The sequence below is a fragment of the Labeo rohita genome, chromosome 13 (assembly GCF_022985175.1).
Source record: "Labeo rohita strain BAU-BD-2019 chromosome 13, IGBB_LRoh.1.0, whole genome shotgun sequence".
Taxonomy (NCBI): domain Eukaryota; kingdom Metazoa; phylum Chordata; class Actinopteri; order Cypriniformes; family Cyprinidae; genus Labeo; species Labeo rohita.
Genome location: NC_066881.1, coordinates 17,369,756 through 17,390,240, shown reverse-complemented (window position 1 = coordinate 17,390,240; position 20,485 = coordinate 17,369,756). Strand labels below are relative to the sequence as shown.

The following is a 20,485-nucleotide window of genomic DNA, read 5'->3' as shown; positions in this document are numbered from 1 at the left end:
CATGAATAAACAATCTTACCATGTTTTGAATACGTGTATAAGCAAAAAGTAAAAAGCAAATTTGTAATATTATTCCCAACAATTATATTAATAGATAAGCTTTTTTTTTTACTACACTCTACCACTTTTTATTTTTAATTTTACTTTCTTGCTGAATTTAATAATTTCCTCGTTTTAACTTTTGTTTTTAATGTTTGTTTGTTTTTTTTTGGTGCTGTTTACATTAATATCCATGAATTTAAAATAGTGCAAGCATGTGATGTGAACCCATAATGCACCGGAAGCGCATTATTAAAGTCAGCGGAAGTTGTTGTGAAATCTCATGTTTTGCGCGCTCCCTGCGCTTCTGGAACTATTCCGCACGAACTAATTGCCAGCCTGTGGATCCTTTAAATAACGGTTTGTTTGCACGTTTTAATGTATAATACACTGCACTATTTTGGCACAGAGAGCTGTTATACATGTAGTATGACCTGTTTGAGTTTGTAATGAACGGATTAACGCCACAAAATAGCCATGTTAGCCACGCTGGGCTTCATTCTGCGCCGTAGGCATTACTCCTGTACTGATCACCGCAGGGTGATTATTTGTCAATTGAATGTGAATTATGTTAAGCGGCGTTGTTGATGCGCTACTACATTGATCTGCATTTCCGTAGAGCCACACTGCAAATAGCATCAGCATTTCCCTCTAACGTTACCACTACTCTTGGTTTGTACGCTGTTGACATGTTTTGTATTTTGTGTAAATTAAGATCCTTGTGAACTTAAAGTACTGACACAGTGCAGTCTTCATTTTACAACCGAACCATTCAGCTGTGCTTCCCCTTTTAAATAAGCACAGATCTTATTTGTCTACAACGCTCGCGAGTTTCTCAGAAGATGTAACGTTAGTGCTGTTGTGTGAAAGTATTTTTCGTTAGATTGTTTTTGTGTTCTTTTTCACCACAGGTCTTTTGGAGCTATTGTAGTCTCCGAGTTAGTCCTGAAATCACTACTTAGTAGATTTGCTTCATAGCCTGTCAGTATGGAGCAGAACAGCAGCCACCCTCCTTATCCTCAAGTGCTGGCATCTCCGCCGGTGAGTAATGCAGTGTTGAGTATGCGTAAACACACTGGAATACATTACACTGCTTTTAAAGTCTGCACAGATTTGAAAACATTAGGCATCCATACGCTAAACCAGGGGTTTCAAACTTTAATATGCCATGGAACCCCAAACATAAATGTCCCGGTGCAAGGAACCCCCATGCTGCAAATTAAAATGCATCTGTGTGGTTTCTTGTGAAAAGCACTCCATTCTACTATAATAAAATTATATTGTTAGTATGTCTGTATTATTATTTGGAAAATAACGTTCATTAGGCTTTATTATTATATTATTTGTCTATTCAGTATAGTTTAATGTAATTCAAAATATCACACATGTTTGATATCCTCCGACTAGATGGAAAGAAGAAAAATCCTTCTTAAACTATGTGACTTTTCTGTGCAATCTGCCAACTCAGATCTGCAGACTGGCTCTGACTCCTCCTCCACACTGTAATTCTGGGCAGAAGACATGTAGTATATTCCAGTCTTTACATAATACAGATATTTTAATCAAAACCTTTTTAGTGAATCAGTACATAAAGTTAACTATCCACTTGCATCTATTCAAAGGGAGCCATGACGCCCAGCCTGCCCATTTTCAGTCCCATGATGCCGTATGGCACGGGTCTTACACCACAGCCGGTGCAGAACACCAACAGCTTGTCCCTCCTGGAGGAGCAGCAGCGACAACAACAGCAACAGCAACAGCAGCAACAACAACAGGCAGCCTCACAACAGCAGGGAGGGATGGTGGGAGGTTCAGGCCAGACACCCCAACTCTACCACTCACAGGTCTCCACCACAACGGCACTGCCAGGCAACACGCCACTTTATACCACACCTCTCACCCCTATGACCCCCATCACTCCTGCCACACCGGCCTCAGAGAGCTCTGGCATCGTCCCCCAGTTACAGTGAGTTCTTTAGCAGTCATCACCACACAATTCTGTCAGAAACATTTTTGTATGGCTTTTAGATGAGAAAGAATCATAACACTAGTGCTTTTTATGCTTTATTTACTGTCTACAATTTCTGTGTATGGTGTACAAATAAGTTATATTTACAAATAAAGTTGTTTTTAATTTTATTTTTTAAGGAATATTGTGTCCACTGTAAACTTGGGGTGCAAACTTGACTTGAAGACGATAGCACTTCGAGCCAGAAATGCTGAATATAATCCAAAGGTAAGACTAAATTTAATTGGTTAAAGCATTCACAATTTGATTTTATGTCCTTATTTTGGAAATTTGTGACCTATTGCAAAGATTAAAATTCAAGTAGATCAAAACTACAGTAGATGATATTTTCTAAACAATAACATTTTATGCAGTTTCTTTTTTTGGCGAAAACATCCATTGTGATTTTAAAGGGGTCATGAACTGCCTTTATTATTTTGCACTGTTCTCTGTGGTCACATTTTTAAAAAAAAAAAAAAAAAAAAAAGATAATTTGGAAGTAATAGGCCATTTTCTGTCCTTGTTTTGAATAGGCATGGGGAATTGTAGGCTCCTCATAGATGGACACTGATGTGATTTAGGTCAAAAACGCATAAATACTTGGTACATATCAAACGATCTGTAATAACAAAGCAATAGTGACCGTGAAATAATAGGTTACTCACATTTGTGTGTTGCGACATTACTGTCGGATCCAATTTAGTCGGCACAGCGTTGTCTTTAAGTTATAATCTTTCTGAAAATTCTGTGTTAAACTGTTCCTTGTTTGCAAACAAATCTGCAGTGAAATGAAGTGAACAAAGGGCCACGTTTTTACTGATGTGGTCTCGACTTCATTCACTCTTTCCTAACATTGGGATCAGAAGGAAGGCAATGCAAAAACTGTTTTTTCCACAACTTGTCTTTGGAGTCATCTTTATTTAGTTTTTGTGTAGACCTGCGTTTGCCTTTTTCGTTATTTACACTACATGCATGAATTGGTGGGCGGGGCTAAACGGGCAGTGACGTAAAGAAAGGAGTTGATCTTCTGCGGAGGTGGAGTTTAGTCACTATTAGAGTTGTCAAAAGGTACCAGGTTCGGTACTTTCAGTACTGAAGTTTTAAAAAACGTCCATTTCCTGCTCATATTTGAGCACTGTTGAGCCGATTTTTAAACATTGCTGATTGTTCATGTGCTCAACAGACATGACTGTGATTGGCTACACATAAACACAACGGGAGCGTTTGAAAGCCACGTGTATCAGCGAATCCCTAATACATCTGCATATAGACGGATCAGAGCGGGAAATGGATGTGTTTAAAATGTCAGTACCGAACCCGGTACCTTTTGACAGCCCTATTACATGATAAAGTGGCACATACCACAATCTGTCATTTTGGCATATTGGTTTCAATACAAGCTGTTTTTAGACTAAGAAAAAAAATTTGAGTTCTGAAACTTGCAGGATGTTTTTATAGTACAGTGACCTTATTTTGATTTCTCAGTTCATTACCCCTTTAACACAAATCCATAAATAACACTTTCAGCGTTTTGCTGCCGTCATCATGAGAATACGAGAACCCAGAACAACAGCGCTCATCTTCAGCTCGGGGAAGATGGTGTGCACAGGAGCGAAAAGGTATGAATGCCATCTGCAGACTTGCTGTCTTTTTTTTTTTTTTTTTTTTTTTTTTCCTCCCCTCTCCTCTCTTACACAAACTTGTTCACTTACTTCTGCAGTGAGGAACAGTCCCGATTAGCAGCCAGAAAATATGCCAGAGTGGTGCAGAAGTTGGGTTTTCCTGCCAAATTCTTAGACTTCAAAATTCAGAACATGGTGGGCAGCTGCGACGTCAAGTTTCCCATCCGATTAGAGGGCCTGGTGCTTACACACCAGCAGTTTAGCAGGTTTGTTTTATTATTATTATTATTATTATTATGATGATGACGACGTTTTATAGAACATCTCAAGCTAAACTGAATACTTTTATGTGCCTTATTTGTTCTGAATAAATGTTCATTTTCTACACTTAGAGTTTGTATCACTAAGGTTATTTATTGATTGAGGGTTTATTTTACTGTTATATTAATGTATTTGCAATCCCCTGATCTTTTATTTAAGTGTGAGCTACATTCTGACTGCAAGATGGAAAAAACTGGAACACTAATATGCTGCTAATGCTTTTTCCCCAGCTATGAACCAGAGTTATTTCCAGGATTAATCTACAGAATGATCAAACCTAGAATCGTCCTTTTAATATTCGTTTCAGGCAAAGTTGTACTTACAGGTGAGGTGGTTGTTGTTGTTGTTGTTGTTGTTGTTGTTGTTGTTGTTGTTGTTGTTGTTGTTGTTGTTGTTGTTGTTGTTGTTGTTGTTGTTGTTGTTGTTGTTGTTGTTGTTGTTGTTGTTGTTGTTGTTGTTGTTGTTGTTGTTGTTGTTGTGTTTAAAATGGTACATGTTTATGCTAGTAGAGGTGCAACGATAAATTGATTTGATGTTCTGAATGCATCGCAATTCTCTTTAATCAATTCTGAGCTTAGTTTTTAACAGCAGATGGCACTCTATGCTAGTTTTTAAAAGCACACTTAAATGCTCACGAAGAAGATCGCTTGTGTGTTCGGCTGAGTAATGTAAGTGGTTAAATGTAGGGCTGTCCTCAACTAAACATTTTTCTGGTCGACTAGTAGTCATTCATTTTAAGCATTACTCAACTATTAGTCGCACGTTTAATATTAAACCATATAAATCATAATAATGAGCCTTTAATTGTCTACATAGCCTAATAAGCACTCAAGGACACACATACACACACACAAAAAGTTTGGCACAGCACACTGGCAGATATAATAATTACGTCTGGGAAAAACCGCAAGGACACTGCATTAACACTTTAATAATTTGTTGATCAAACTAGTGCTTTCTTTGTTTTCAGCTTAAGAGACGAAGTTGGCAACACTGAGTTAAATATCTCCAGTAGTGATGAACCTGTATACATGTTTCATACGGATTACATAATCTGAGAATATTTGTTTTCTATTTGAATTGGTTCATTTGAAAGTAGACCATTCTCTCTCTATAGATATATTTTTCATGTCTGTAATGCAAGTATACACAGAAGTTTCGCACTTGAGTTCGCATTCTGGTTTGCTTTATTTTACAAAAGCGCAACGTTCGTTGCTATTCTGAGTGCACAGACATAAATGCAGAATGTTTTCAGATTTGAAAGATGTATTACTTTTAGCTGTATGACCAAAAATGAAGTATTTTAAGAACAAGTGACCGCACAGGCGCTTCCATCTGTCAGTGAATCAGTTCAAGAGAGAATCGCCATGCATTCGTGCAAATCGCAGAATCAATCCATGAATCGCTTTATTGACGTACCCCTAAATGCTAGTTTGATATTGAGTGATACTGAAGTTGCATAATGAAAATTCCTTTATTTTCCAGGTGCAAAGGTTAGAGGAGAAATCTATGAAGCATTTGAGAATATATACCCCATCCTGAAAGGATTCAGGAAGACTACGTAATCTTGTTTTGTTATTGCTGATAAATGACTTCCTGAGCCCACCGGTATGTCTGGGGTGACCTACGCAGTTTTATTTACTTTTGTAAGCCTGTAAATATGAAGGACACATTTTCTTCACTCAGAAAGTGAACCGATTCGAGGGATAAAAATGCTTTTATTTTTCCTTTTTAAATGTTTTTCACCTGCCCTTTGGTTCTCAAAATACTGTTTTATCTATGTCTGAACATTTTAATGTTTTCAATTCTTTTATGGTTTTATGATGTTAAAATGTTCATTTCATACTTTTACACATTCCCTTTATTAGCAGGTTTTATGTATTATTGAATGACTGATTGTCTGTCAGTGAGAGGAATCAGTGTGTAGCAAGCAATGCCCATGTTGACCAGTGCAAGGGAACGCTGGAGGTGTGCATTTAGGTTATTTTCCAACAAAGCTTTGCGAACAAGTTTGTGGATCGTTCAGTTGTTAGAGTCATCATGTGCATTTGGCCTTTTAAGTTACAGTTTTCAAATGAGATTGGTTGACAGATCTAACGATTTAACTCCCATTTCATTGTATGATGTACTGTAGGTCTCCCAATAGCCCCATGTAAAGCACTGACATCTTAATTTAATCCTTTCAGCTATGTAACTAATTTACTTTGCTACACTGAATGCAAATAAATATGTTTGCCAACTTTATTACTGCATTGTAAAATATTACCTTCAAGTATGTTGTCTACATGTTGTTTTTTTTTCTATAATGGTAATGATGACATCATATTTCAGTGGTATTATGAAATGAGTTTGAAAAGTGTGGAGACTCTATTAGTGTGTGAGATTATTTTGGATATATCAGAACTACACTAAATAAACCATTAACAAGGCAGGAAATGGTGTTAAAATGTTGCCATAGAAATTACAGAATTTTTTTTTAAATGTGTTTTACAAAAATACTGTAAAACAGTCATTCTGTGAAATATACTTTAAAAGAACTGTTCTATTTCAGTGTATTTTAAAATGTAATTTATTCCTGCGATGGCAACAGTAAATTTTCAGCAGTCATTACTTTAGTCTTCAGTATCATATCATCCTTCAGAAATCATTCTATGCTAATTTGCATGCATTTATGTAAATTTGATCTTTACATGAGGAAACAAACAGCAAGTGCAAAAGAACAGCATTTACTTGAATTAGAAATCTTTCGCAATCATGTAAAAGTCCCTACTGTCACTTTTGATTCAATTTAATGCATCCTTGCTAAACTGGAAAAAATACATGCATGTCTGAATTGCCAAAATTTTTGGTAATGCATCTTGTGAAAACATCTTAATTTCATTTAAGGACAGAAATGGTGTATGTGAGTGTCTCAAAGGAACCACTGACTTTGTTGTTGACATTTCTTTAATATTATAAATGTGATTTATGATGCATAATAGTTTATTTGAACAGACTAATTCTACACAGCTTGATCTCCTGAAAAGTCTTGTTTCCAGGTGAATTCCGCAGAATATTTAGCGCCTTGCTCGCAGCTGTCAGCACAAGTGTAGATGGCCACTGTCCCCCAGTCTATGCTGGCATCTGTCCTATCCACTTTGAGGTGATTAAGTAACTGAGGCATGATCTGAAATAGACAATGACACTTTAGTCAGTGCAATGCATTAATCTAATGCCATTTATGATAAACTTTGGGGTCAAAAAATACATTAATAATTCAGAAAACTATAATTAGTTTTTACATATTAAAAATAGTTTCCTTTTTAATATATATATAATAAATATGACCAAAAAGTTCATTCGATTTTCACACAAGTTTTGAAAACTGACAAAGAGAACTCAATTAAACAAATAAGATGAAAATATATACTTTGTAATTTATTTATGAAAAATTTTGCAACGTTAAATATTTGTGAGTTGCAAAAGTATGTGAATCTCTAGGATTAGCAGTTAATTTGAAGGTGAAATTAGAGTCTATCTGTTCAGAAGTTTTTTTAGTCAATAGGATGACAATTAGGTGTCAGTTTATGCCATTTTATTTAAAGAACAGGGTGTAAACTGACACCTAATTGTATATATATAAAATGTGTTTATTCCTTTAATGTCAAAGCTGAATATTCAGCATCATTACTCCAGTCATCAGTGTCACATGATGCTTCAGAAATCATTCTAATATGTTGATTTGGTACTCAAGAAACACTGTAAGCAAGACGGTGTACACTTCATATTTAACATGTACTTCACCTGAAATTCAAACAGACGTTTTGCACCACATGGACATTCAGGAACATCCTCCTCACGTGGCACATGTTCTGCTGACACCCAAAGAGGAGATCCGCCTTTGCAATACCGCAAAACCTAAAAAATACATATGCAATCACACAGCTGTTAAACCACACCACACACATAAGCCATGGGCAGCATTTGCTCTTCAGGCTGTGACTTTCTAACTGACCTGTTGTGGTTCATTAGCAATGCGCTTTTTGAACTTCTGAAACACTTTAGAGTCTTGTGTTTCATGAAGGGCCATACTTTCTAGTTCACTGTCCTCCAAACCTGAGAGGATAAATACACACTGAATTACTATTCCTTGACAAAATGTGGAAATATCAAGCTGCCAAATCTGATTTGAAAGGTATACCATTATTTAATGCCAAGCTCTCCTGATCCAGACTGTGGGATTCATGGTGCTCCTCATCTTTTGCTGGAAGCTCTTCCGGGTCAGTAACCAGCTCCCATTCAGGAAACAGAAACGAATTGAGCTCATCTGAGCTTTGAGAAGCTGTGGTATCAGATATGAAGACAACATGCATATAGATTAAAGATCTTGACTGTAATAATGCATAAATTGTTTTAAATCTGCATTCACTTACCCTCATTTGAACATTCTTTCTTGTGCCGGTGCTTCCAGTCTATGGTCTGATGCTCTTTACAGCAGTATGTGACTGAGTGACATCGAGAGCAGGCTTTCTGTCCCAGACAACCACACAGCCTGCACAGTTTGAGTCCAGAGCTCAGAACCTGATGATCATTCACTAGGTGCTCTGGCTTCTCATCAGAAGGAGGATCAAAGGGGTAAAAGTCATTTTTTCTTGGCAGCTGACATCTGAACACTGGAAATGGGGATAGTACAACTACTGTAACTTTACGTTCTAGAGAGGCTTGAATTAAAACATGTAAATTCTAATATTAATACATCAAAACATTAGTAGCCTCTGTTTAAAATATTATGACAGCTTATGAATTACCTTTAAAACATTTGTTGTCATTTCGAGTATAGCAGGCTGGTGTCTTGCAGCAGAACACAAAAAGTGTTCTGTGAAAACATCGATCATATTCCGTTATTGGTGCGTAGACCTGCAGAAGAAACACTGTTGGAAGTTTACACTTCTCACACTGTAACTCAGACGCAGTTAGTAAATCCACTTGGCTCAGCCACGCAGGTCTCCCTCCGACTTTACTTGGAAACTGGCTGCTAAGAAGCTGCCATGATTCTGCCTCCTCTAAGAAGCCCAACACGACCTCACGGTTTGTTTTAGACTCTTTATCTGCACTTACAGCCATCTGTCAAACCCTCATATGCGTATAAAACTATGGGTTTCGGAATCATGTGCGAGCGTTTGTTCATCTGAAACGGGGGCCGGGGAAAACAAATTCTGCGACTAACGTTCCACACAAAAATAAGAAGCCAGAGGAATAAAACACACATAATGTAGATAAAACTTACTCATATTATATGCATTAATAATAGTTAATTATTAATAATCCCTGTTAGAGTTAAAAGCATTTTTAAAGTATGTAGAAGTAATTGTTCTTGGGGGAATTTTAACCTGTTGTAGCATTTGTCCAATAGATGGCGCAACTGCGTTACAGTTCAATTCCACACTCCTCTTTGAGCCCAGGTCATGCATGCTTATGCACACTTATGCGTGCATATATTTAAGAAAAATATGTTATGATTACATATTAAATATATAATTATATACACTACCAGTCAAGATTTTTAAAGAAGTCTCTTCTGCTCACCAAGCCTGCATTTATTTGATCCAAAGTACAACAAAACAGGAAATTTCTGAAATATTTTTACTATTTAAAATAACTGCTTTCTATTTGAATATATTTAAAAATGTAATGTATTCCTGTGAACAAAGCTAAATTTTCAGCATCATTACTCCAGTCTTCAGTGTCACATGATCCTTCAGGGGCCAGTTGCATAAAAGGTTAAGACTAGTCTTAAAAGTAAGTCAGCTATTTTTTTTCTTTAAAGCTGGTCATCATTATTTAAATTCAGTTACATAAAAATGTAGATTAGTCTAAGCTGAATCTAAAAAATAAGACTGATTGCCCTTTGGCTAACCGCTAGTTGGTCAAACTAGTTCTTAAGACACTGTCTTAACATAGAGGCTAAGTTTATGCAACTGGCCCCAGAAATCATTCTAATATGCTGATTTTCTGTTCAAGAAACATTTATTATTATTATTATTATTGTTGTTGTTGTTGTTGTTATTATCAATATTTAAAACAGCTGAGTACATTTATTCAGGATTCTTCATATATATATATATACTTTTTTCAGAATATTTAAATGATTTCAGCTTTGAAGTCACAGCAATTAATTACATTTTAAAATATATTCAAATAGAAAGCAGTTATTCATATAGTTAAAATACTTAAAATCTGTACTGTTTTTGCTTTACTTTGGATCAAACAAATGCAGTCTTGTTGAGCAGAAGAGACTTTTTTAAAAAAATATTTAAAAACATTAAAAATCTTACTTTTAAAAAACGTATAGCCTAATATATTCATATATAAATTATATGAATATAAATATATTAACGTAAATACATGTAAATATTTTCAAAATATATACTGTATTTGTGTGTCTTGATATATACACAGTATTCTACACATATTTTATGCCGGCAAAAACGTTTATTTTAGATGCGATTAATCGCGATTATTTGTTTGACAGCAGAAAAAAAAAAAAAAAAAAAAAAAATATATATATATATATATATATATATATATATATATATATATTTGTCCTTTTTAGATGTGTATGTATATAAAAAGGGCACAAAAGTATATGCACTTTAACCTTTTTGAATTTTTAGGACATCATCCCTGATAACAAATAAAAATGCTGACGCGTGTATTCGCGCCAGTTCAGTTGAGTTTATCAGTAATGACAACAGGTCTGCTGAACTTCAGTTCACGGATGACTGCAGCTCACAGCGGATGATGTCATGGGCTCTGTCTCAAATCCTAGTCTGCTGCCTATCTTGTGAACGGACAGAAAAGCTGAGCACGCCTCAAAGCGCTATCTGAAAGGCGGCTGACTAGGCATTGAGACACAGCCACAGTGTTTGGGAGTAAAGTGCTCCTCACTCAGATCAGTTTTAGAGAGGGCGGAGGAGGGTTCGCCTCATGAGGACATAACGTCAGTGTACGTGTGGGCTTCGTATTTATTTTTACTTCAGAGTTGTTTTGTTTTGTATCTAGATAAAGCAAACACTTCTTGGTTTGAAATGTAGGACTTGCTTTCCTTCCAAAATAAATGGACACCGCGGTGAAACCGGAGACTGGTGCTCCGCTCTCTCAATCACAAGTGAGATGAATCGCTGAAACTGGCGTTAAAACTCCTGGACGGTCAGTGTTTTCAGCGATGCCTCCGCAGGGAGGTGGAGAATATAAGCCTGTTCCAGGTACGGTTGTGCCGCCGGTACCGCCGAGGAGATTCAGGAGCAGAGATTTGTCATCCGCGGTCAAGAGCCGCTTCGGGTCGGTAGCGGAGCGCAGGGTGAAGTGCGTGCTGGTTGGTGATGGTGCAGTGGGTAAAACTAGTCTCATTGTGAGCTACACCACCAATGGATATCCTACCGAGTATGTCCCAACAGCGTTTGACAACTTTGCAGGTAAACATCACTCCAGCATGTATAATAAAAACGTAAAACTAAACTGTAATAAAGTAAATGCAACAGAAATAACACGTATTTTAAAAACCTAAACTGCCTGTTCTCTACCTGTTAGAAAGTCCAGTTTAAGCTGGTGCTGATGCGTTTTGGATCATGGTACCTTTCTAATTAGTCTAAGCTGGACAAACTGCTGGTAGACTATCTTAGACCAGCAATAAACCAGCTACTAGCTGGTAATACCAATACTGCAGTACTGATTAGGTGGTCAACCTAGGTTTTGGAACTAATAACCAGCCTTCACCAGCTAATGACAAGCTTGGACCAAATAAAAAACACTCCAAAACAGATATGAGTTCAGTTGGATTATATATATATATACTTTTGTAATAAGGAATGTTAATTTAAAACTGTCATTTATTTAATTTTCAATTTAGTAATTTGAATAAAAAGTATAATGTTATTTTTTTTAGTTTAGATTATTTTAAATAAATAATGTCATGAAAAATAATAAAATATATTTTTCTTATTTTATTTAACTAAATGCCACTCCATATGAGTTCAGTTGGATTTTTTATATATATTGTTGTATTAGATTAATTTGTTATAAAGAATGTTTATTTAAAACTATAATTGAATTCATTTTTAATTTAAATAGTTTGAATAAATAATTTAATAATAATAAAAAAAAAGCTTATTTATTCAGCTTTAAGATAATGTATAAATCTCAGTTTGGAAAAATTGACCCTTATGACTGGTTTTGTGGTCCAGGGTATATATATATATTTATATATTATATTTATTTTTAATTTAAATATTAATATTTAATTTAAATATTTTAATTATTTAATTTTATATATATATATATGTGTGTGTGTGTGTTTATTGTTTAGTTTAGTTTATATTATAATATTATTATTATTATTTTAAATAATGACATGTAAAAAATTAAATATGTTTTTCCTGTAATTAATCTATGAAAAAGAATAATCTAGTTATTTCAGTTTGCCAGTGACCCAATTTAATTCATCACATGACCACATGATTGTTTACTGTCTGTCTGTTTTGAGTTTTTGTAACGCCAGCAGGTTCACCAACCCATTTCAGTCTCATTTGTCGGTCCACATGTCTTAGTAATTTGCACTGGAAAGGGATGAAATGTCAAATTGATGCTCTTCTTCTTTGCAGCGGTTGTAGCTGTGGATGGCAAGCCTGTGAAACTTCAGCTTTGTGACACAGCCGGTCAGGTCAGTCCAATAAGCCAGCTCAGCACCACCAGACCCAAACAAACCACCTCACACAAACACATTCAAAGCAGCGCAAGTTCATCATGTCACTGTATAAGGATGACACATTGTTTGCACAAACACATGCTGGTCGAAGCCCTCCTCTCTTAACTGTAAACAGACCCATGAGTCATGTCCTAATTAGTCATACAGTTGCCTTTCTGTAAGATAAGAGAGAAAGTGATTCAGTGATGTTTTGCTTACTCATGATAAGCGTTTCTGGTAAAGCTCAGCTGAAGTTTGCAGTCAAGCCATCGTAAGGAAGTATAGGCTTCATCCTATGGGAGCATGCTGTTATAGGTCAGCCAGTGTTTCTTCCTTTGTGGGAGGGGGAAAACCAGCTCTAGGGGATCACAAATGGGAAGCAGTCTAATTGTGATGAATTGGGCTTGATCCGAGGGAAAGGGAGACCTACTTTCTGCCGGGGTACAGCTGGGGCTAGTCACTGGAAATGTGAGATCAGTGTGTTTTCGATGAGTTTAGCAAGCTAAGGGGAGACAGTGAAGGGAGGAAAGCCAAGAGAGATTTGGATCAGTCCTGTTTAGGCCAGTGGAAATTGAGGAAGGGAGGGAAGAAAAGAGAAACGGAGTCAGAGAGTACATAGATTGGAGAGTTGTTTGTATATATGTTTTTAGTTTATATATATAAATTTGTGCATGCTCAGTCCTTTATTTTTACATTTATATGTCATTATCTAACACTAAATCTAATCTTAAGCAAATTTCAAATTGAATATCTGTTTTACATGCTGTATGTTATAATATTGTCATGCCTAAATTAATTTGTAACAACATACTTGCATGTAAATTATATACAGGTATGTTTATCATGGGTTAGAATGTGTCTAGCTGACTAATATGAGAAGAAAGCGGTTTTGGCGTATTAACAGAAAACAAGCTGGAGAGTCATAAGGAAGAGTAAAACAGATGGAATCAAGCTGTAATAAACAACAGATCTCTTTGTGATCTAGACTTTATCTCTCAAGTCGCTGACATCAGAGCGAGTTCTGATATTTCAGAGATATGAAATCATAAGCATAATCTGGAAGTTGCCAGTTTAGAAGATTAAAGCACCATTACTATAAGATAAGGCTGCTTACTGCATTTAGAGCCATTTTTAAAGGTATTTTATTCACACTCCTGTTCAAAGGTTTGGGGTCAGTAAGATTATATTGATACTTTTATTCAGTAAGGACACCATTTAGTGTTACTGAAGTTTTCTATTTCAAATAAATGATGTTTTTTGAACCTTCAAGTGTTTTTAACATTGATAATAAAAAATGTTTCTTGAGCACCAGATCAGCACATTAGGCTGCAGTAATGACTGTTGAATTTTCAACAGATTTGTCATGTGGTAGTGGTAGTGTATGATTTTGCAAACGCTTGTTTACAAGTAAACAAGCAGCAAAAAAAGCAAAAACAACAAAAAGAATGAAAAAATATGTATAGACATACACATACTGCACAACTTCACAAAATTACAGCCATTCTGACAAGATGCTTATAGTAAGTCTGTATCATAACTTGTGTAAAATCTAACAATTAACAGTATTTTTGAAGAGTTATTTTTAAAGGATAAGTTCAGTACTAGAATGAAAATTTCCTGATAATTTACTCAACCCCTTGTGATCCAAGATGTTCACGTCTTTCTGTTTTCAGTTGCAAAGAAATTAAGGTTTTTGAGGAAAACATTCCAAGATTTTTTCTCCATATAGTGGACTTCAATGGTGGCCAACGTGTTGAAGGTCCAAACTGCAGTGTCAACACAGCTTCAAAGGGCTCTACACAATCTCAGTTCAGGAATAAGGGTTTTATCTAGAAAAAAAATCTGTCCTTTTCTAAAAGAAATAAAAAATGTGTATACTTTTGAATGACAAATGCTCGTCTTGCACTAGCTCTGCAATTTGCATGCGTGACTTCACGCATTACGTAATGACGTTGAAAACGTTAGTTCTTCGTCTGAGTACTTTGGTTTAAAAAGGTAGGGTTGGGTGAAAAGCTCCATTTCATGTTCACCTCCAACTTCAAAATTGTCCGACATCGCTGTTTTAACTTTTTTTGTAAAGGGGATTTGACTTTCTTTGCGCATTCGGTTTGTAAACACTCGGTCAGTACGCCGCATGACCTCTCTGACGTTATTATGTAATGCGTGAGATCTGCCTGGTGCAGGATGAGCATTTGTGGTTAAAAAGTATATAGATTTTTATTGTTTTAAGAAAATGACAGATCATTTTGCTAGATAAGACCCTTATTCCTCGGCTGGGATGGTGTAGAGCCCTTTGAAGCTGCACTGAAACTGCAGTTTGGACTTTCAACCTGTTGATCCCCAATAAAGTCCACCATATGGAGAAAAATCCTGGAATGTTTTCCTCAAAAACCAATATCTTTGCGACTGAAGAAACAAAGACATGAACATCTTGGATGACGTGAGTAAATTTTCAGGAAATTTTTATTCTGGAAGTGAACTTATCCTTTTACTGCTTTCAGTAATCTGAAACAAGTGTTAGTTTCTCCCAAATGTTTATCTCTATTGAATCTTTCTTTATTTTTGGGCAGGATGAGTTTGACAAGCTCCGGCCACTGTGCTACACCAATGCTGATGTCTTCCTGCTCTGCTTCAGTGTGGTAAGTCCCTCCTCTTTCCAGAATGTGAGGGAGAAGTGGGTGCCTGAGATCCGCCGGCACTGCCCAAGGGCACCGATACTGTTGGTCGGGACTCAGGCTGACCTCCGGCAAGATGTCAAAGTGCTCATCCAACTGGCCCAGTACAAAGAACGTCCGGTGGACCCCCAGGAGGCCTGCGTGTGCGCTGAGGAAGTACAGGCCGTCTCGTACATGGAGTGTTCAGCGCTCACCCAGAAGAACCTGAAGGAGGTGTTTGACACGGCTATAGTGGCCAGCATCCAGTACTCGGACAGCCAGCAGCAGAAAAGGCTGAAGAAGCGAACGCCCGATAAAATGAGGAAGCTCTCTGAGTCCTGGTGGAAGAAATACTGCTGTCTGGCATAGACGTGAGAATATGATTGCATACTGTTGATGTGAACGTGGTTAGACTGGAACTGGCTTTTATGGATAGAAATGGACACAAATCCATCTGCTTTATGGGACTGTGTTAGTGGATTAACTGGAGCACATGTGGCCATGAAATTAATCAGACATTTTAGAAAAGATCCGCCAGCTTTGGTGATGAAATGGAAAGACCCAAAGTTGTCTGCTACGTTTTAGGATCTGCTCATCATTCAGAAAGTCCCAAGTTAACCTCAAACTCGTGAACAATTCAGGTCAAGAGACATCTGTCTTTCTTTACCTTATCTCTTGTTGAAGAGGGTTATAAGTGGGTTGTTTTTCTATCAAAGATCTAGTTTAGACTGCCAGAACTTAACCTTCTTCATTCAGACACTGTGAAAATCAACCCTATTGGTCGGTCTCAGCAAAACCATTGCATTTTGTTGGTGTTTTGACACTTCTTGACCGTGTCTTGGAGGAGGAGTGATCCAGAGCGGGTTCAGTCTGAGATACTCAAGTGCTCCGTCATGTATCTGTCACAGCATTAAGTGTGATGTAGAGTACAAGCAGATGTTTGGACACACTATCAACTTGACATCACTGACATTTACCTTGTTGTCCTGCGAGGGTGAATGATTGTCCATTTTAGAGACAGCAGGACGCTGGCACATCTCTCCAGGCTGTCTTGTTTACATTTGGAGTTAAGTCCAGACCCAAACATGCTGTGAGGTCAGGGTTTTTGAGTGTAAGTAAGTACACTTAGTAGGCCAGTTGGATTGCATATCTGGTCATTGAACCTGGAGCTTCATTAAAAACAGAGTGTTTTGAGTGAAGCAATCAGTGCTGTCAAGAAGAATCTGATGAGTCAGACATCACTGGGTGTTTATACGAAATATACACTAATGTTCGTAAGTTTGTGGTTAGTAAGATTTTTTAAAAATGTTTGTGAGAGAAGTCTTTTTTGCTTACCAAGATTGCATTTATTAAACACAGTGATACTGTAAAATATTTTCTAATGTTTTCTAATTTAATTTGTTTTAAAATTTTATTTATTCCTGAGATGACAAAGCTGAATTCTCAGCAGCAATTACTCCAGTCTTCAGTGTCACATGATCCTTCAGAAATCATTCTAATCTCATGCTGATTTGGTCCTGAAGAAATCTTTCTATTCTGTTCATATTTTTTAAAGACTCTTTGTTGAATTGTAAGTTTAAAAGGATATAATTTGAATTTGAAATCTTTTTTAACATAGTAAATGTCTTTACTGTCACTTTTGATCAGCTTATTGCATCCTTGCTGAATAAAATTATTAACTGCTTTAAAAAAAAATCTTACTAACCCCAAACATGTGAACATTAGTGTGTTGCACATTTTCAGTGAAGGAAAAAGTTTTCAGGCCACAGTTTTCTACACTAGAAATTACAGTTGAGGTCAAACGTTTACATACGCCTTTCAGAGTCTGCAAAATGTTAATTATTTTACCAAAATAAGAGGGATCATATAAAATGCATGTTATTTTTTATTTAGTACTGATCTGAATGAGATATTTCACGTAAAAGACATTTACTATAGTCCACAAGAGAAATAGTTGAATTTATAAAAATGACCCCGTTCAAAAGTTTACATACACTTGATTCTTAATACTGTGTTGTTACCTGATTGATATACAGCTGTTTTTTTTTTTGTTTTGTTTTTTAGTGATAGTTGTTCATGAGACCCTTGTTTGTCCTGAACATTGTTTTGTTTTGTTTTTTTAGCATTTTTGTCTATTTAAGCCCTTTCCAACAATGACTGTATGATTTTGAGATCCATTTTTTCACAATGAGGACAACTGAGGGACTCATATGCAACTATTACAGAAGGTTCAAACGCTCACTGATGCTTCAGAAGGAAGCATGATGCATTAAGAACCAGGGGGTGAAAACTTCTGGAATTGTAAGATCAGGGTACACTTAACTTATTTTTTGGGAATTTATATTTGGAAAACATGTAAGTATCTTCTGTAGATTCCGAAGGGCAGTACTAAATGAAAAATATGATATTTAGGCACTTCATACAGACTTCATTCTGTTCAAAAGTTTACGTTTATGCATCGTATTTCCTTCTGGAGCATCAGTGAGCGTTTGAACCTTCTGTAATAGTTGCATATGAGTTCCTCAGTTGTCCTCAGTGTGAAAAGATGGATCTCAAAATCATACAGTCAGTGTTGGAAAGGGTTCAAATACACAAAAATGCTGAAAAATCAAAGAATTTGTGGGACCTGAAGGATTTTTTTTAAGAACAAAGGGAAGTTTAACTGTTCAGGACAAACAGTGGAGTCATAAACAAAACAAAACAAAAAAAAAAATCACAGCTGTGTATCATTCAGGTAATAACAAAGTATTAAGAATCAAGGGGATGAAAACTTTTGAACAGGGTCATTTTTTATGTTTTCTCTTGTGGACTATATGTAAATGTTTTTTTTATGTGAAATATCTTATTCAGGTCAGTACTAAATAAAAAATAACATGCATTTTGTATGATCCTTCTTATTTATTTTTACTTATTGGTAAAATAATTAACATTTTGCAGATTCTGCAAGGTGTATGTAAACTTTTGACCTTAGCTGTATAATGGTTGATATTGCTTTTCAATTTCCGTTAGAACAAGACAATATATATATATATATATATATATATATAATTTTTTTGTGCATGAAATTTCTACAGGTTCTTTATGTTTTTGCAATTCATGGCACTATTTAAAGGTGAAATTCGTACATTCCTGTACCACTAGTGGCAACACAGCCAGGGATGTGAGTTTGGTTGCAGGAATGTATGCTCGAAATGGGCTCAAATATGCCTAATTCTGTTATTTTTTACTTTTAATTCAGTTCAGTTAATTCAGTTATTTCAAAAACTGGGGATGTTAATGGTGCATACATGACATGTTTAGCATAAACATTCTCGCAGGAAAATCTTTTCTTCCATATTTGCTTGAATGCATTTGGCAGACAGTTTTATCCAAAGCAACTTTGCATTTCCAGCATACCTTTGATCACTTCATGCATTCCCTGGGAATCAAACCCATGACCTTGACATTGCTAGTCACTGCTGTACTGGTTAAGCTATTATAATACATTTGTCTCCCCTAAAGGACAATGTCAGCCACGTAATGCTTTGATAAGCATTGCATTCCTATCATTAAATGAATCCTATATGGAGTGTTGCTCAAGGGCAAACTGCACTTTTTATCAGGCTTTCACGTTGGATGAACTGGAAAAGTCACCTGCTGCTATGCGAAATGTGAAAGAGCATAAGTTGAATGACGCAGTAAGGAAAAGTTAATGATTCACTGCATAAGCTGGGGTTGGTGTGGAAGTATCACTATAACGTCACTAGTGGCAAACATTTTTCTTTCATGAGCACAGAATGAAATCAAGATGAGTTTTATGTTTGCCACTTCTGTGCCAGAATGTGACGAGACATTGAAACAGAGTTGAGAAAGAAGTTAGTGGCTCTCAGCAAGTGATTACAGTGCTGTAAACTGCAAGTGTTGAAGGTGGCATAGTGAGAGTTGAAACCCAAACCAAACATATTGATTTTTAAAGAAATAATTCACCTAAATTTAAATTCTGTAATTATTTACTCACCTATAAGTCGTTTCAAACCTGTATGACTTACTTTCTTGTGTGGAGCACAAAAGAAGATATTTTGAAGAATGTCTTACTTTTATTATATGAACAAAAACATATTTGGAAAGACATCAAGTTGTCAATGATGACAGAATTTTCTTTTTTCTTTCCTTCGGTGAAGCACGCTCAAGAAAGAAGTTTAAAAGAGGCATATTGTAACAATACATTGTATTTAAACTTTTTATCGAGAAGTATTTTTGTGTTTCATATATTGTGAATCTCAGACTTGCATATGTTGCAAAACCAGGCCTTAAGTTCAGACTGACCAAAGCATATGAGCGCTACAGTGCTGTGTACTTTCACAGGGCAGGATCAATTACTGAGGTTTTTGACAAGTCGCCAAACTATCATTTCAACCACGCAGTGTGTTTTTTCACTGCTTTGATTTGCACGTGAGTTGCTTTGCAGTGTTGTATATTTTCTGTGTGAGTGAGCTCATGCTGCAGCGTCGCACCAGACGGAACTGTTCAGGATCTGGTGGTCGTTCAGACAAGGCTGACATGCAATAACAGAGACCTCCCTGTAGATTGTTATCTTTCTCTGAATAAATATACTTTTTGTCTACTTATTGTGCATCTTCTTGTACTGTTTTTATTCATTTTCTTGAGATATGTTATGAAAGACCATCAGTGAAGGGCATAATTTCATAATCTCGGTGCCTTTTATAGTTTATACTTGGTAAACACTGTCTTGCCTGCAGGAATAATGAGGCTCACTGGTGTCTGTTCAGAGCAGGTTATGTACAGTTCACTGTCTAGGGATTGATGTTGTTTTTTCATTGCAGTTGGGAAAATTCAGCAATTTTTAAAATATTTTGTTTTAAAAATTCTAAAATGTATATCTTATATGGTTATAGCTAGAAAAGTTATATTTCGTAATGCAACTTTTTATCAAAAAGTATGACTTGAATCTCAGAATTGTGACAATATCTTAAAATTACTGTATTACACAATGTGACTTTATACATTAAATAGAAACGTTGTTTCTCCTAACAGATCTCACATTGTGACATTATACCTTGAATCTCACAGTAGTGATATCTGAAAATGTGACTTTACATCTCATAATGTGATTTTATAT

General features: G+C 36.1%; 3 protein-coding genes across 3 annotated transcripts; 2 read left to right on the top strand and 1 right to left on the bottom strand.

Moving 5' to 3' along the window:
• The first annotated feature begins 267 nt into the window (after positions 1-267).
• tbp (TATA box binding protein) lies at positions 268-6,234 on the top strand. Its single transcript, XM_051126529.1, has 8 exons — positions 268-399; positions 951-1,080; positions 1,662-2,005; positions 2,188-2,275; positions 3,575-3,666; positions 3,768-3,935; positions 4,221-4,315; positions 5,476-6,234. The coding sequence occupies exons 2-8, from the start codon at positions 1,027-1,029 to the stop codon at positions 5,553-5,555; spliced, it is 921 nt and encodes a 306-aa protein (XP_050982486.1). The 5' UTR covers positions 268-399; positions 951-1,026; the 3' UTR covers positions 5,556-6,234.
• Positions 6,235-6,918: 684 nt separating this feature from the next.
• pdcd2 (programmed cell death 2) lies at positions 6,919-9,160 on the bottom strand. Its single transcript, XM_051126528.1, has 6 exons — positions 8,778-9,160; positions 8,403-8,642; positions 8,171-8,311; positions 7,985-8,085; positions 7,774-7,887; positions 6,919-7,156 (listed from the first exon to the last, which is right to left on the bottom strand). The coding sequence occupies exons 1-6, from the start codon at positions 9,091-9,093 to the stop codon at positions 6,992-6,994; spliced, it is 1,077 nt and encodes a 358-aa protein (XP_050982485.1). The 5' UTR covers positions 9,094-9,160; the 3' UTR covers positions 6,919-6,991.
• A 1,684-nt stretch (positions 9,161-10,844) lies between these two features.
• On the top strand, positions 10,845-19,973 carry rhoua (ras homolog family member Ua). Its single transcript, XM_051126043.1, has 3 exons — positions 10,845-11,444; positions 12,630-12,688; positions 15,283-19,973. Exons 1-3 carry the CDS (start codon positions 11,195-11,197, stop codon positions 15,733-15,735), a joined length of 762 nt encoding a protein of 253 aa, XP_050982000.1. The 5' UTR covers positions 10,845-11,194; the 3' UTR covers positions 15,736-19,973.
• Positions 19,974-20,485: the final 512 nt, after the last annotated feature.